The sequence below is a fragment of the Gymnogyps californianus genome, chromosome 15, assembly GCF_018139145.2.
Source record: "Gymnogyps californianus isolate 813 chromosome 15, ASM1813914v2, whole genome shotgun sequence".
Classification (NCBI taxonomy): Eukaryota; Metazoa; Chordata; class Aves; order Accipitriformes; family Cathartidae; genus Gymnogyps; species Gymnogyps californianus.
In genome coordinates, this window is record NC_059485.1 from 5429104 (window position 1) to 5447400 (window position 18297).

General features: G+C 42.6%; 1 protein-coding gene across 2 annotated transcripts in view; it reads left to right on the forward strand.

Moving 5' to 3' along the window:
* The first annotated feature begins 1667 nt into the window (after positions 1 to 1667).
* GNA12 (G protein subunit alpha 12) overlaps positions 1668 to 18297 on the forward strand; it is a 44411-nt gene continuing 27781 nt past the window's right edge. For both annotated transcript variants that reach the window (XM_050905722.1, XM_050905723.1), the window contains exons 1-2: positions 1668 to 2069; positions 14884 to 15099. In XM_050905722.1, the coding sequence (XP_050761679.1) occupies positions 1749 to 2069; positions 14884 to 15099 (537 nt within the window). In that variant the 5' untranslated portion in view covers positions 1668 to 1748. The remainder of the gene's footprint in view (positions 2070 to 14883; positions 15100 to 18297) is intronic.

Consider the following 18297-nt stretch of genomic DNA (forward strand, 5'->3'; position numbering starts at 1 on the left):
TCTAGGAAATCCCAGTCATTTTAGTAGTTTCCCTCAACTCTCTGTGCCACTTGCCCCCGTGTTTGGTACAGGCCTGGGGCAGGATAAGTTATCTGAAGCTTAAACTGGACTAGATGTTTATGGCATAAATAATTGGAAGCACAGACAAAAGAAGTAATACAGAAAGGACCATCTAATTTCGTAGAACTGAGGACATGTGCCTGTCTTCCATGATTTCATTTTGCAGCCGGAAGGTCTGGGGTCCCAGCCACTGCTAGGTGATCACATACCAGCTGCTTCCAAAAAGGTTTTTTTTTTTTTTCCTCCAGTACCTAATCAGGAGACCGAGGGGATTTTCTTTCAGATGTGTACTTTAATACTTTGATCCCTGCCTCATCATCAGCCCAGCACTAGATTGCTTCAATATGCTTTACAACAAATTACACCTGATGTCAATCAAGAAATTAAATCTCACACAGAAAACCACCGCGTGTTGCAGGGCGCTGCAGCAGAAGGCACAGCCCCAGCGCGGGCTGCGGCAGAGGCCGAGGCCCCTCGCCGCTCTCCAGGTAGAGGCTGGATGTCGGCTGCCACCCTCACAGGCCGAAGCCGCTCGGGAGCGACTCCCAGGGGCAGCTGAGCCTCAGGCTGCGGCCTGCAGAGACAAATCCTGCTACAGTTTTAAAAACTGGCTTAATAAGACACCACGGGTGCTGAAGTGCCCCGACTGCACGTAATCATTTGATGGTGTCAGCGATGACACACTTCTTTATGTCACCTCATGACTTTTGCGACTTGACCGCTGAATTGCTCTGGTGTGAAATAAGCCCCGTTAGTTTCTTCCCCAGCACGTTACTAACACCGTCCCCTGGTTACCGCCGCCGGCTCGGGACGCCGGAGGGCCCATTACAGACAGACCCCGAGCGGGCCCCGCCGCCTCAGCGCCCACCTCACGCCAACGGCCCGGGACGCGACGTGCCGCCCCACCCCACGCGGCGGACCCGCCCTCTCTCACAGCGAGGCGCAGGCCCCGCCCCCTGCGAGACAACCTCGCTCGGGGGCCCGCCCTCTCGCCTCTGATTGGTGCTTGCCAACTGCAGCTCCGCCCCCGTCTCCGCCCCCGCGCTGTCCCTCCCGGCGCTGCCCGCCCTGCCTTGCCTTGAGCCCCGTCGCCCGCTTACCCCCGCCCCACGTGTCGGCTTGCCCAATTGGAAGAGGGAGGCGTTGACCGACACTCCTGTTGCCCAATGAGGCGCAGCGTTAGCGGGGCGGGAGGGCCGGGCGGGCGCGTCCCTCCGCAGGCGGCGGCGGCGCTCTATGACTGAAGGGGCCGGGGGCTCCGCGTCCCCCCGCCCCGCCGCGCCTCAGCGGGACCGGAGGCGGCCGCTGGCTGAACTCGGGCCGAGGGGCTCGGGGGCGTCTTCCCGACGCTTCCCGACCCCGCGGCGCCCCCTCGCCGCTCGGAGAGGAGCGGGGCGGCGGTACCCCCTTCCCGGGCAGGGCCTGCGGGCCGCGCCCCGCCGCCGCCGCCACCCCTCCCCCCGGCCGGCCGGCCGGCCTCCCCGGGCCGCACCCCGCTTCCCCTCCCTCCGCAGCGTCGCCCAGCCGAGCCGGGAGAAGGGGAATGGGCGGTCCCGGCCCTTAGCCCCCGGCTGCGGCTGCTGCTCCTCCTCCCGGGTCCCAGCGTCTCGGTGGCCTCCGCCCGATGCTGGCGGAGCTGGCTGGGGTCTCCGCGGCGTTGTGAGCGCTCCTGCCGTCCCGCAGCCGCCATGTCCGGCGTGGTGCGCACCCTGAGCCGCTGCCTGCTGCCGGCCGAGGCCACGGGCCGCGCGGGGGAGCAGCCGCGGCGGGAGGGCAAGGAGCGGAGCCGCGATGCGGAGCGGGAGGCGCGGCGGCGGAGCCGGGAGATCGACGCGATGCTGGCCCGGGAGAGGCGGGCCGTGCGCCGCCTGGTCAAGATCCTGTTGCTGGGCGCCGGCGAGAGCGGCAAGTCCACCTTCCTCAAGCAGATGCGGATCATCCACGGCCGCGAGTTCGACCAGAAGGCGCTGCTGGAGTTCCGGGCCACCATCTACGAGAACATCCTCAAGGTGAGGGGCGGGAGGGGGCCCGGGCCGGGGTGGGGAGCGGCGGCTCCAGCCGCTTTCGCCCGGAGTAGTCGGGGCTGGAGGCCGGCGCCGACACATCCCGCAGTTTTGGGAGCTGGGGCCGTGCCCGGAGTCGCCGTCGGAAAACGATGTGAGCTCGGCCGGGGCGGCGGCGGCGGCTGCTCCCCCTGGGTTGCTCCGCCGCAGCTCTCGGATGCACCCTCTCTTCGGGGAAGGGGCTTTCTGTGGTGCAGGTGTTTCGGAAGGCGTGTACCTTTTGTGCGACTGCCTGGCGGGCTGCGGGAGGCCAGGCTCTGTGGGTTCCCAGCCTTATCCGTCAGGAGGCCTCGATGAAAAAGGCTCAAAGGAAACTTCCCTGCAAAGGGGATTGAGAAAAGCTTTGTGGAAACGTAGAGGAAGGAGGATATAGGTGTGGCCTGTGTTCTGGAAAAAACATTACGAGAGCATCCTCGAAGTCAGAATTGGAGAAACTTCAAAATTGGAAGAATTGAGGAGGAATTTCCATGCCTCTACTAAGTGCCCTGAGTCTATGTACCTCGAGATGGGACAAGAAATGGGTCCTCGTATAGATGTTGCGGCTGCCAGTGGTTGTTACTTGGTACATCTTTAGAAACGGGGGAGCACAGGCCCTTAAAGTTGAGTAGTGTGGGATGCTATCAAGCATAGCGCTGAAATGGAAATAACTTTGTTTTGGTACCTTTGCAATAAAGTTTTTGTTCAGTATGTATGCAGGCTTTATACTGCTGGTACTATATTTCTCTAGTGACTGGAGAATATAAAGGCTACTGGTAGAGCCTTTGGTCTACAGGTTGAGGAGAATCAGCCTTGACACATACTGTTTCTTTCTGGGAAACAAGCTTTGATGCCCTGTGCAGGTAGAAGTGATCGTATTTCAGAAAATACCTAAAGATGCATAAAAAGCTCACTTAAGAATATATGTCTCTTCATCTTCATAATCTTTCTCTAAAAGAACTGCTACTTTCCTGCCTGTATTTTTCTGCAGGACTGTTTCCATTCTTATGTGGGCATGGATTTGTGAGGCTCTGTGAGATTTCATAGAAAATTAAAGGAAAGGGAACTGTGCAAATTAAGGATAACAAGAGTTACTTCTGAATTTTCAGATTTGTTTTTAAATAGAAGCTTTATATGCACTTAATAAGTGCACACATACAATGACTCGTGTTTTTTAAGAATGCTGCTATTCCATGAAGGGCTTTTGCTTCTGTTAGTGAACAGGAAAATTGTTGACTAATTTTCTTTTCCTTTTTTCATCCATTTTCAGGATTGCAGGAGCCCATTAACTGCAAGAAAGTTGAAGCTCAGAAGCTTCTCTTTCATTGCAGTTATGTGAGCAAAGAGAGTGTTACGAGTGTTTTATCTATACACTTAGAAATAAGGAGTCTTATTTTAGAGGTCTTAATGCTTATTTTGGTACTGCCAGTGATTTATTTGTTACTGCTACTGATTTAAAGTAGTAGCAGAGGCTTTTAAGGAAGCAATTTGTGAAAATGGAAAAAATCTGAGACTCCTTCCTCTTTAAGTTGTCTGAGCAATACTAGTTATGGTAAAATGTTGTAATATTTTATGTATGCAGAAGGTATAGAGTTTTCAGCAGTAGGACTTAGTGTGCTTTGGAAAGGAAAGTGTCTCCATCTTGTAGTAGGGGAGGCTGAGTTATGCACTTGAAACACTTGTCTGCTGGATGGCTTTGGGCAAATTTGCAGAACTTAGAGTAGAATACAGGTCCTCGAGGTAGCAGTCAGGTGTTCTGATTTCAAGACTGGTAGTTAACAACACTTCTTGAACAGTTAACACCTTTTAAAGCCTCCTAATCATCGAACTAAAATTTGAAAGTGGTTTTAAAGTGAGTTAATATGGTTCAACAAATCGCCCTTTTGGCCTTGCAGATTGTGATTTGGGAGTGTTAGGTTGGGCTACCCTTCTAGGTACATGGACCACATCTGTCTGACTCCTCCTTCTCTTATTTCTCTGGATGACAGAGGTGGCTTTTGCGTATAAGAATACAATTTACTCTTCACCCATAGGTTTTGGGGAATGGCTTGGGAGTGGTCGCTATGGAAAGAGTAGGCAGAAGGAGGGAGAGCAAACAAAGGGAACTAAATGAGTTTTCTGGTGGGAAGGAGGTCTGAGACTGGAGTGTGGGGAGAAGGCAGTAGATGTTCTGTTTGTGTTTTGCTCATCTGAAAGAAACCTGATAACACCTTGATATTCTGCCATAATCATCAGGAAGAAATCAAATACCAAGACAGAATTACAGGGCGTTCAAAACAGAGTGATGTTGTCAGTGCATTTATTTTAGGGTAACTGTGTAATACTTTCTTATATTAAACTTTGTTCTGTGGATAAACATAAAATGTTTCAAGTAAACTTGTTTTGCTTCTTTGACTATGTAAATTGTCAAGTGAACCTGATTGCTATTTTTTCTATAATAAAGTGTTTAGACTACTGGTTCTTTGCATTTTTTCAGGAAGTTCAGACTAGAATGATCACCCATTAAGACTAAATGGAGCGGAGATCATGTATCTAATTTACAAGAAAAGATACAAGATGAATTTTTATAATACGATATGTGGACAATGTGAAGTGAAAATGATCCTATCGAATAGCATATAAATCTGTTTGATGTCGTGAAGCACAGCTGCAGCAACCTTAGCCCCTTTTTCCACACAGTTCTCAGCATGGTCAAACAATGGTTCTGTTAAGCTTCTACAACACTGAGATCTGAGTTAGAAATGCAGTGTAAATCTCTGGGATTAAATGGTCAATTTTCGTTTTCCAGCCATGACTAAACTTCTCTCTGAAGGAGGAGGATTCCTGCTCTCTCAACAGTGCTTGATATTTCTAAAGTGCTTATTGCAGTAGTATTTAGACAGTTTATACAGCTTACGGAGAATGAAGGAACTGATTCAGAGAACAGAACCTGAAATCTCTTTGAAAATAACAGTGCTAAGTATGAATTGACCTTAATGTCAGCTTCCACTTTATTTTCAGTTTTCGACTTCTCGCTTTTCTGATATCTACTTAATGCTGAGTTCTTTCCTTACCCTGTTCTTTCTGTTTCTCATCCCCCACTTCGGGGAAACCCTAGTTAGAAACAAAATGCTGAAACGAAATAAATCTGTGATACAGAATTTACTTTTCCATTTAGTACAGGTGATGGTTCAGGGCCTCGCTAGCTTTTTCTGGCATTTGTGGGACCGTCTTCAAATACATTAGTTTTGCTTTGGTTTAAGGTAAATAGTCATCGGTTAACTAGGGTTTTGCTTGTTAATCGAGGCTAAGTTTCAAAGTCACTTTTTGGAACTTTTTGATGATTGAAGTGAAAAGCAGTAGTGTTAATGTTCTGGTATGAGTACACAGGCTTCATGACTTTAGCACACCCACCTGGAAGAGGAAAGTGGATAGGACAGGGCTAGCTGCTGCAGCATGAATTTTAAGGTGACTCTTGAATATACAGAGAAATGTGGAAAACTTTTGTGTACCTTAAGTTTCAAATCTAAGAAATGGCTGGTGGTGTTACATGAGCGTTTTGATGCCTTCCAACTGTAGCTGAAGGAATCTTTTGGTACCTTCCAAAACAGATGGGTTGGCCTTGCTACTCTGCTTGCTTCCTTTGATAACAGTTAAAGAGCTTAGATACTTGATGAATCATGGCTCTGATGTTCCTTGTCTAAATGTTTTTTTGTTTCAAGTATGAGAATATCATGCTGCTTAAAAAAACCCGGTTTAGCTGCATAAGAAAATAAAGTGATCTACAAGCACCAGAGTGGTACTTGCACCAGCTTGTTTGGGAGATTTCAATCTGAAGAGAGAAAAAATTCAGCTTTTAAAAGCCTGAAGTATAATCTGTTGAGTTTTTTGGTAATGTTAGTTTCCATCTTGAAAATGAGAAGGCCAGCTCAAGTTTTCAATATATCTGTGTTTTCTTGTTGTCTGTGGCCTGAATTGTGATGATTGACTAAAGAATTGAAAAGCCTGGAATTGCGGAGGAAAGGACTACTCAGGAAATGATGTGTAACTTCATTTGTGGGCTCTGAGTGGGGAAAAAACAACCAAAGATTTTGAACATGAAAACTCCCTGAGGATATATCTTTGGGACTTTTGAGTGCAGTTGCAATACACATGGGCGTACCCGAGAGCATTTCTCCTTGACGGCTTGAATGAGAATGACCGTAAAGCAGACAAAATGAGTAGCCTGTGCTGAAGCCCATTTTAAGAAGAACTTTGGACTTCTGCAACCAATGCTAAACCTAGACTGCTGCTGCTTCGTTGTTGCAGGTACTCTGTATACCTTGAATGGGCTTATGTTGTGTTTATGGTCTCTGACTATAAGGTAGATGTACCTTGTGTCACTGAAAAACAAAACAAGAAAACTCGCTCGCGACTTGCAGGTTTCAGTCAAGTACAGATACAAACTCTGGGAAGTGGGAAAAGAATATTCCTCAATTTAGATGGGAGCTACACTTTAAGTGACGAAATCACCTAGTTGTATATAATGCAAGCATATTTCTTCTAATAGCCTACAAATGAAGGGAGAATACATCTTTCCATTATGTGAACTCTAGTTACTCCTTAAATGGACTTGACTACACATTTCCTTGGGTTTGCATGCAAATGAATTTGGTAACCTGTTAGGAGGTGATGATAGTAACACTTAATCTGTTACTTCAGAGTTGGGATCTAGCTGCACTTGAGTAGTTGGTTGCAGGACAGTGTCAATCTCACTTCTGCTGGGACAGCTTCTTTTGAAAGGAATGACAAGGAGAATACTGTGTAGGAACTGTGGCTAATTAGGAGGTTTTCCATTAAATTTAACATAGAAGTGCTAAAGTTCCATGACAGAACTGGTATTTAAATCTGATTATCTTTGCTTTGTGCTTTTACTGTGTAGTGGTTATTTTAATATGAAAAATAATATTCACAAAATTATGTAGAAAAGAAAAAACCCCTTGAGTCTTGTTGGTCTTCCTGTTCCAGGTTCATTTAATCAATGAAACTCTTACTAACTTCCAGCTGATATATTTTCTGTGTCTTAAATATAAATTCTGTCAGCTCTGGTGGTCTCTCTTTGCATTTGGGGTGTCTCTTAGTTGGGCTAGGAGAGAGCAATCTGTCTTCATCATGGTGGATAGTGGAAGAGGAGTGATGGTCAATAGTAAGTGATAAATATTCATTGTTGTTCCAAAATAGAGCTTACAATGCTCTTGTGATGTAGTCATTAGTATTGCAGAACATGAGTTAGTCCCTGGAGACTGTAGACACATACTTTGATGTTTTCCAGACAAAAGTTTAGTCGTTTGAGTGACTAAATTTGGGAGCTTACGTTATATTCAGTTGGTTAAGTATACATATATTTTTATAATTAATGTGGAAACAGCATTGGCAAAGAAATTAGCAAATTGTGCTACTAACAATGTTTACAAGAAAACTTTGGAGCAAACTAGTACACATTGTTTGAAAAAGTAAGTTCAAGACAAATTACAACAGGAGAAAAAGCTAGAAGGAATCGTAGGCTGTAGAGTTTCCAAATGAGTTTCCTTCACTTGCATGGGTTTTTTTCACCCTCGCGGAGCTGAGAAGCTGGTCTTCTCCTAGCATTGAAGGCTGCTCTCTCTCTCCCCTTCCCTTCTGTCTAAGCACATCTGCTGGGTACTGTGGCAGTATATTTATGAGGGCAGCATGACAGGATCTTGCTAAACCTGGTGGGCATACTTTTGGAACTGCAGATGCTGCTTCCGCTCCACTGAAAGCATGAACTAATTATGAACTAGATATTAGTGTGATGGTCTCAGGAAAAGGAGAAACCTGGTAATGTAATTCTGAGGGCATTAACTCGGCACTTTTAAGGTCCTGCACCAGTTGTCACCTCTGAGGTGATCGTCTCTCTACTTTGTGCCTAGTTGCAAATAAAGCTTGCGGTGGGAGTATTTTTTTCTTCTGCTGCGTTTATCATCATTTTGCTGGATTCAGTCAAAGACAAGGACTCTTTTCAGAGTTTCCAGACAAGCAGACATCACTGCTGCTCCCAATTCAGAGATTCAGTGGCTAATCCAAATGTTTCTTAATGTTTGTGTTCCTGTGGACTAAGTAAATGACACTTCCCCTTTGTTCCCATTTTTTGTTTGTATGTTGGGCTGGAAGGTAGGTCATCGTCACTGTTTACCCTGCTCTCACCTGGGTGGTACTGGAATATGTGAATGGTGAAAATACATGCATAAGTGGTGAGCCTTTTCGTTGTCTAACTGGGCTAACTGGTGCTGCTCCCACCCCTGCCCTTGTGTCTGTCTCACCTTACAGCAAACTAATAAAGGCGGTGGAAACCACTTTTTATATAGATGATTAGGTTCTTGGTGATGATTGCTCACTGGATTGGCTTGTGGGCTCAGATGAATGCCAAACCTATCAGACAGGAGAGGATGGAACTACGCTACCAGGAAAGATTCCCCTTTTGATGGTACCTAGGTGTTAGACTGACAGCTCTGTAATATGAAACCTTATCCTTAATGACATTGGCATCTTGGCTGCTGCTTGGCTATAACATTCCAAGGACATAGATCAAATAAAAACACTGTTAATGCTTTTACGATAGCGTGCTGTAAAAATCTGATTGTCTTGCTGTTACTTTGTTAGTAGTAGATCACCTTCTTCCCCGTGTTCCAGATGGCAATTTAAAAAAAGTGCATGTGACTATTTGCAAACACTGACAACTTTATTTTTAAAAATTGTATTTGAAAATGTCTTTTTTAGAAGGTTAAGAGATGTTTTCTAAAAATACACGTAGGTTACATTTTATCATCTTTCTTTGCTTGCCAGTAAGCGTTGCTGCTGAAAAGTCTAGTCCCATCTATGGCTGTGTGATTCAGCTTTCTCTCTCTCTTGTACTGGCACCAGTGGTCACGGAGCTGTTGCAGTTTTCTGGTACAGTTAAACTTGCTGGTCTAGCTGGACCTGTGTTCATATAGCTGCATCACTTCGTACTGTTCCACTGGCATAAAGGATGTATTAGAAATATCTTACTGAGGTGGGAGTACTCCTTTTGGCATTGGCTCAGATTTATATTGGTCTCTGTGAATTGTGATTCCCAGACTTTGCCAGTACCTTGTCAACAACAATGAGGAAAAGCACACAGTAGGAAACATGTTTGAATTTCCCTGTTGCCTGCAATGTTCATGTTGGTTTACAGCCATAGGAGAAGATGGTATTGCCTATTAGCTGTGACTTTGAGTCCCCTGATCAAGTACTCAGCAGTGATCAGCACTTCTCTCACAACAACAAGGATATACAGATGCTGGAGATCTAGGGCTTTCCTATGAGGTTGAGCAGGGTATTAATGGTAAAAGCTTAAAAAGTAGCTGCTGCAGTATTTCATGTCTAATAGTTACTCTGTTGTCTGTGATCTCATACCCAGTAGTAGTTCCTTAAAATTATTTTGAGAAAATGCACTGTAGGAGACTTTTCTATTTGTATACAAACTCTAAGTAGTTTTGGAAGTTCTCTAGACGTTTGACTACAATAATCAAATCTTTTGATCACTTGACTGTTGTTTTGCACATGGAAGAACCTGCCCTCGCTTATGAGCAAGCGTCCCCCAAACCTATTGTTTCCATTGTGTGTTTGGTGCTTAACTGTGGTGTGTTCACTCGGCCTCTGAGTTGGTCCATCTGGCAAAAAGTGTGAGATTAAGGATAACGAATCCTTAGTACTCAAGTACTGGAGTATGTGAGTAACTTAAAACATGGATGTTGTGTTTCATGTAGTACTGTAACTACTGATGTAAGATATTCTTAAATCAAGCTGCTCTTTAAATACTGCAACACTTCTTTTCATGTATTGGCAAGCGTCACTAGCTTCAAGTGACATTAGCTGGTGATAATCTTTCTAATAATTCCCACAAAAGCATTTAAGTAATTATTATTTAAAAATGCAAGACAACCTGGATTTTTTCCAAAGCTAGAATGCTTTTAAAAGTAAAGGAGACAAAATATATTTGAGCCAGTCCTAGTAACGAGCATTTGTGCAAATGCTCATAAAACCTTCATACTGCTGGTGAGTAGCAAACATTCAGCTTAGTGCCTAACAGCTGTGCTGTGTCAGGCCAAGGATCTAGCGCTTTGTCTCTGACATGAAAAAAACCAACCCAAAAACAGGTACAAGAACAAGGCAATGTGATACTTCGGTATACTCTTGCAGTTATTGGCAACCTTTGGTTTCGGAAACTTCTTGAGCCAGGAGTTGCATCTGGAATGTAATCAAATAGTCCTTTTTGGACCTTTCTTCCATCAATTTGTCTTGATTGCTTTTTGAGTCCATTTATACTTTTGGCCAACGTCCTATGTAAATGAGTTTGTCTCACTGGGGGGGTGTATAGGAAAAACCCTTCTTTTAGTTTAACCTTCTGTTTGATAACTGTGTTGCTGTACCACTCATACTTGTGTAGCAAGGGGTGGGGAAAGAGTAGTATTTTTCCACTGCCTTTCTCCAAGTGGCTTATAATTTCTGTAGATTTCTGATCTATCATGCCTTAGTCATCTTTTTTGAAGCTGTGGATTTCTAGATCTGTTTAGTGTTTTCTTCTGTGTAACATATGACACTTCATGAGTTAGATCGCATCACACTCTTGTTACGCCTTTTCTTATTCTACCCTATCTCCATTCAGGTTTTGTGCATGCCAGGGATTTATACAGGAACTTGAATGTATTAAAAATTATTAGGAAAGGAATGGGAAAGAGAACTTCCTATTTTTCCTCCCTAACTGGTGCTTCCAGTATGCTGCTGTTCTGCCATTTTCTAATGCCTGACACTATCCTTATCTGTGAATTTTAATTCTTTCCATCTGTGCTTATTCTGGATCCTGCTTTGATTGCAGCACAAAAGCTTTAGATCAGTTGAACTGTCCAGAAGTTTATTTCATATCAAAAGTTGTTGCCACACTTTTTTTTCCATATTCCAAATACGAAAACAGAATGGTAATTGACAGTATTCAGTCTTCTGAATGGAAGAGTGAATTGACATTTTCTATAGTAGTAGAAAATCAGAAAAACTGTCATAGCAGTGTTGGGAAGGCTTACTGTGCAATGAGCGCTGCAATGAAAATAGTCTGGTGTTACCTTCTTTGTTAGAGCTTGGGAGGGAGTGTTGTACATGTAATAAGACTTGTTTGGTGGGTTTTTTTCTTACTTGTATCAGTGGTGTCTGAGTCCAAATTCAGTTTTTATAAATATACTTCATTAAATATATTAAACTATTCTGTTCATTCTATAATAAATGGAAGTTCTAGGAATTTTAATTAAATTTAATCTTCTAAATGAAATCTTTACATGTAAACTTTTAAGCGGTTTTAACTACAGATAAAAGTGACTCTCTGGCGATCTCCCATGATGGTCTTTTTGGAGGAAAGAGGTATGGAAAGTGTTTTGAATGTGTTTCCAGACAGAGGAAACCTTTCCTATGGTAACTTGTTCTGCAGATTAATGGGGCAAGGATTATCAAAAGCTCATTGTGGCAGCAAGAAAAGTGTTACCAGTAACTCTGAAATGCGAGAATAGCGATACATGGGATCTAAATTTGGTGATTTCTCTGTTTCTCCACATCTTTCTGACGTCTGCTTGTAGCATTTATAGAACTGTTTTGCAGAGATGAAGAAATATTAAGTTTAGATTCACTTTACTGGGGATCTTGCTGAGTCACAAATACTCTTAACTGCTAAGAGTTGGGGGGAGGAAATGTCGGCTATTTTGCTCGTTATGAAAAGCTTTTACTCGTGATGCATTATAGGTGTATATCTCAAAGCTGGTGTATTCTACAAATTCTGATTTTGAGACGTGCTGTTCCTGTGGGTATGCATAGGACAGCATTCTTGCTAACCCGTTTCCTATTTATGTTCTTCATTCAGTGTTTAAAATTGACCTTCTATGTGTGCCTATATATATGTCTGTTTTGTCAGTGCTAGTGCTGATGTCTCTACATCTGAATCTGCCACTTTGTCCCAGATCGGGCTCTGTATGTGGTTTGGTGGCAACCATTTCTCTCTATAACAGTCAGAGGAAGGTGCTGATGCTATGTGCTCCCCATGGGTGACCTTACAGTAGTTAATGCACTCGCATAGGGTCTGTGAGGTCTAAGTTTAGTCCTCTCTCTTGCCCCAGGGAGATTCAAACCTGCATTTCCAAGGAGGAGCAGCCAGCAGATAAGTGACTATTCTGGGACTGGAGCAGTCTTTACGCCCTTGATTGAAACTCTGTTCCGTGGTTTTCTCCAAACAAATGATGAAACTTTCCTTAACAACAGTCTCTTGAGATCCTCCGTGTCTCCAGTGGGGGCAGGAAAAGGCAGACCGACAGTGTGGGGAAATGCACCGCGCCTGAGGTCCCAGCGCTGCTTTATCCGAACAGGAATTGTGCGATTTTGCCTTCGTTCCTTTGAGACTCTCTGAAGGGACTGTGGTAGCTGTGAGATGGGTAAGGGTTAAATCAGTCCGAAAGCTGTAAGACAGAAAAGAGCTGAGCGGAGCTGAGCGGCTGGGGGAGAGGGTTGCAGAGAGCTGGAGCCAAAGCGGGTGAAAGGTCAGAGCTGGCCTGTGTGGGCTGGGAGCTCCGCGCTGGGCCCGCGGCGTGGGGAGATGGTGATCGCCGGCCGACACGCAGTGCCGATTAACTGTTTCTGTTCATAAACACTTCTTCTCACTGAACAGAAACAAACCTGGGATTAAATACCTAGAAGGAGCTGTGTCCCACCAGTCTCGGTTACCAGAATGCTTTGGAAAAAATTAATCTCAAAGTTCTCGACTGGGTGTAGGGGAGAGCTGACATTGGCTTTGAGTTGCACCCGGGATGGTGTTCTGTGCAAGTGATGGGTTTGCAGAAGTGTCTAAGGTCGTGACAGAGGTTCAGAGACAGAACCTTATAAGTGGTTTTTTTCCTTCATGCTTACATTTGTTAACACTGTTCAAATCATGCAGATCTAAAGACTTCTGTTTATCCCTTTATTAACGCTGTAACTAGGAATGAGAGTTGGCTTTTGGTCTGTATGACAGAGTTAATAAATAGTTATGTCTGGAATTTAAAGCAGCAGTTTGTAAATATATTCAATTTTAGTCTTTTCATGGTATTGTGGAGATATATTCTCTACTTTATAAAAAGAAAGTAACAATCACTAGAGAATCATAAATATTTACATTTTTGGGAAACTGCACTTCAGGAACACTGTTGCATAGTGACAATCACAATGCCTCGCTTTGAGTTCCTATTCTGTGACACTCGCACTAAGTTGCTTCTCGCTTCCCTCTCCAATCTTAATTTCCATTGGGAAAGTTACTGTTCTTGTGTGGTGCTGTTAAAGGACTGGAGAGGTGAAAGGTTCAAGTGTTAAGAAAACATACGTGCAGTCTTGATAGCTTAAAGTCTGCAAAAAAAAAAAAAATCAGTCCAATAATGTGGAGGTTCATGTGAATAGCTGTGGAAACAGAACTTCAATTTTGTTTTTTTATTTATTTTCATAAACTGTAAAACCAAAAGAAAAACATGAGAAAAGTAGTTTAATATAACCCACAGATTTTGCTTGTGAATTAGATGGTACTTGACATGCTAAGCCACCATTAACAGATCTATCTATTATTAAAATGATTCTTACTATAGAGAAATAACTATTGGCCATCTGAAGCTGTTTAGTATAGGTGTAGTTAGATTCAAGACTGAAGTTTCAAAGTTACTTAACCTCATGTGTTTGGCTTGTTGCCAAGAATATGAAATTAAGTTTCCATAAAAACTGCAAAATGTGAAATTAAGCAGTCTCAGTAATCCTGAGTTAAATCTGAGAACTAGATCACTTTCCTTCCAGATTTTTTTCCAGAATTAGAGTACCAAAATTTACCTGTCATGACTTCTTAGCAAATGTGTGGCAAGTTCAAAAAGTAAGCTGATGCTGATGGAAAACTGCACCTGCTTTACTGAGCCTAGTAGCTTGAAATCTATGCGATGTCTTCAGTCGTCTTGCTGCTGGGGTTTCCTATTGGAGGTAACCATTTGGATGAAGGTGTCTCAACAATGCTCATTTACAGCAAACTTTCAAGAAATCTGTAAAGTTGGATAGCTGTGTTGTATAGCATCCAAGTAGATTGTGTCAAAATCACGCTTTACAGCAACATGCTTTTTGGATCTTGCTAGTTCGGTATTGCTATCTTTTTTTACCTAAATGTTTAACTAGTTGGTGGGTGCATACAGCACTGGAAGTTACTAAGTTTCCTCAATTTTGGATGCTCAATATACTTTGCTTCACCAGAATATACAGTATGTTCTTTCAACAATATTTTTTAATGCTCTTCTGATCTCCTAATGCTTGAGAAAGCTAGTATGTCCTTTTTGGTATCTAAAACCCAAATGCTAAGAAAAAGATGGAAGAACATGGTTTCAGGCATGGTGTTACTTTTAAAACTACAGCTATGAGGATCATACATTAGTTCCCAGACACTTTTCTTACGCATTTGATGTTTACTTTTATTATCTGTTGGTAGTATTGCTTGTTGCAACTAGCTGTTGCTGCTAGTATTTTTTCCCACCTGGAGAAATAGATTGTGGCTAAGTTGCTTACACAAGCAAGCTCTTTCTATCTTATTTCTGTTGGAGATGTTGCAACAAACAATGTTTATGATTCTCTCCTGAGTTCAGTCTCACCAGAATAGTGTCAGGAAAAAAAAAAAAGCTTCAAGTATCTCTGAGTCCTTGTTCTTTTACACTGTAATCTTTTTATCACTGACTTTCTTATATGGATCATTCTTTAGGGCTGCAGGGTTCTGGTTGATGCACGGGACAAACTGGGGATCCCTTGGCAGTACACCGAGAATGAGAAGCATGGAATGTTTTTGATGGCTTTTGAAAACAAAGCTGGAATGCCCATAGAGCCTGCCACCTTCCAGCTGTATGTACCTGCACTGGGCGCATTGTGGAGGGATTCAGGAATCAAGGAAGCCTTCAGCCGTCGGAGCGAGTATCAGCTGGTGAGTACATCCATCTTCATAGTGGGAGGAAAAAAGTTCCCTGCTGTATAAATCTCTCTTTAATTGAAAGATTGCTTGCTACGTGCAAGATTTAGCCATCATACAAGCAGTTTGTAGTAATGCTGTAAATCTGAGCACTTCAGCAGCAGAAACAAGTGGTAATTGGAGCCAAACTTGAAAAACTACATGGCAGTAAGAGGGAGTGGAAAAGTGCACATGACTGGATAAACTGGAAGAGCAAGAGGAACCAAAAAAGGCAGGAATTGGTTGAACTAAAAATATTTTAGCAGCTCAGTAGGTCTGTTCATAGTAGGTCACTGATGAAGGCACACTTAATTTGTAACTTTCCAGTCCTGCCAGCTTGCACTATATTGATACTGGCAAACTATTCCTGCATGCAGATCTTTTGAAGTGAATGCAACACCCATTCCGGCTGCTGCTATTTGACTGTTTCTTTTCATCCTGACGTCTGCAAGTGAAACTTGGATAAGCAACTGAAAGATGACAGTGAGCGTAAAAACGTGCTATCTTCCTTGCTTCCTTGTTATTGGGTTTTCATGCTCTTGTGCCAAAATAGCTGCACTTCTGGTATGGAATATGTTTCTGACAGCTGTTCATAATCACTCCTTTTTCTTCCTATGTACAAGACGGAGATGCTTTTTTCTCTCTCTTCTTCCCTGTTCAGTGAAACAAGGTACTGATCCATGCAACCTAGTACCATGGTTACTAGTTCTTGGAAATTATGTGGGATGATTTCCTAATTGTTCTAATAAATTTATCTTTATGATTTTAACATATTAATTATGCTTCAATCTCCAGATAGAATTCTTTGTTTTGGGTGTTCTGTCCCCAAACTGCATTCAGCTTTTCTTTAAAAAAAAAAAAAAAAAGGGGGGGGGGGGGGGGAACCAGAAGAGAGACAGTTAAAGGTGAAATTCTTCATGCCTCAGTATGTTATCAATGTTTAATCAGAGGAGTTAAGTAGAGGATAGAAACATGGCTTTGTATAGTCTCCCTTAGACTTTTACAAAGGAACTCTGTATAGCTAAAGGAAAACTAGAGAAATTCAGCAGTTAAATTCTCGTTGTTTGTTTCCTCATGGTCCTCCTCTACATGGGTTCTCTAGTGTCTAATACCGTAGTTAAACTCATGTTGCAGCCCTTAGGTACTCATCCGTCTCCACTAATAAGATGCCTGTTTGAGCCTCGTTGTTGCATATCTTTGAAATCTGTCTCTGAAGTATCTTGAGACTGCTAAATGGCTAAAGAATAAATAAAATGGCTAGGTAAAACTGTCGCAGGATGATTGTATGAACCTCATTTCCTTAGGCTAAAAATGTAACAATTTCCATGTTACAGCACTGGGGATGGGGGGGAGGATGTGCAGGGGGGAGAGAAAATAGATTAATTGTTCCATAATTCCTAGTGTCTGTAGACACAGACTAAGACTTTGCTGTTCTAAGCACTGTTCAAACATGGAATAAAAAGATGGTTCATGCCACAGGGAACTTGAATTTAACATGAGGCAACTACTAAGAGAATCCAGTACAGTAAGCAATAATTGCATCAGCAGCCTGTTAAGAATTTTTTTTTTCTGGGAAATGCTATGATCAAGCATGGGTTTTGTTTTTAGGGGGAGATTCAGATTGGGATTATGTGGGAGGTTCATTCCTGTACTGGTTAGCAATAAAAATGCACCAAACTGGAAAAAAGAAGCCCAGTTTGAATAAATAGCATTCCAAGACTAGTAGGCCTACCTCTGCATTCTCTGGCTTTGAGGATTAAACAGGAAATACCAAAAAATAAAAAAGCCCCACAAAACCCAAGCATACAGGCATGCAAGTGATCATTTAATATGCTGTCATCTTCAACATCATGGTATAGTTCTATCATGCATCTTTTTGGATGGCACTCATATAACCTGTTTAATGTTACTGGGGCAACTGGAACTGCTGCAGGCACTAGAACTGTTAACTTGTCAATAGTGCAATGATACGGTGTATTACAGAAATACTGTGTAACTCAGTCCCACTGCATGCATCTGTGGCACTAACAACTTGAAAATCCTGGGTGCTGCTATTTTACTGTGCAGGCTGCATCACCAGAAGATTATAAAGTAACTCAATTGTAAATAAAAAGCACTTACTGCTTAAAAGGGTTTTTTTTAAATGTAATAGATGTTCTCAAGGATACAAATGCTACTTCTGGATTGATCACTAAACAAATTATTAACACCTTAACGTGAACAAGTTTCCATGCCTTGCTTCTAGGTTCAGCAGAAGCCTGATACCCTGAGTACATGGGGATTAGCAGCAGTACAATTCCTTTAAAGAAAAATGTTTAAAACTGCTTAACTTCTTAAAGAAAGCAGGTGGTTTAAGGAGATGCCTTATTTATAATTGCATATGATGTGTATAAACCCATACCTTCATTTAGGTTAAACCCTTGCTGGATATAGACTCATGTAAATAAATAGAAGCCAGATATAGTGGACTCTGAGAAAATAAATCTTTTCTGAACTGATTTTAACCAAGGCTAAAGAAAACCTCTGCATCAGCACTCCCTTTCTTACTTAGTATAAGTGAGCTATTAAATGGAATATGCTTGGTTTGAACTGAATTTATTATCTTTATAGTAGTTTTTAAATCATCACCAAAATTTTGAAGCTTTACATTACTATGATTTTTCTGAATGCTTCTCGACAATGTTTGAAATCATAACCTTGCTCAGCACTTGCATTTTTCTCACCCTGGTCTTACACTGAGCACCAGCTCTTTTTTTATTATTGTTATTATTTTGGCTTCTAAGCCGTAGGATTATATTGGTCTGCTTTTGAACTCTCTATATTTCTCCAGGAAGTTGTGTGACTTTGTTTAAAAATAAAAAGTAAAACCTGTTGGTTGGTTGGTTAACTAGAGCTGAAAATTGTAGCATACAGGTGTCTTCCTATGGTCTGTAGTGCTAAGCTTAATGACTGACTCAGCAGTAGCAAACTTGTTGAAAGAAAATGGCTCTGACCATAACCCTATACAATCTGAAAGTTTCTTCTCTGGGACCACAGAAGCTGCCTCTGGGCATTTGAGTGTTTTCTGCTTCATATTCAGTGCCTAGAAGTGCTGGCTGTAAATCCCTGTCTGGGTCTTTGAGCATTTCAGAAGTGAGTGGGTGGATTCTACAATAGCAGGGTGCTTTTTTCTTT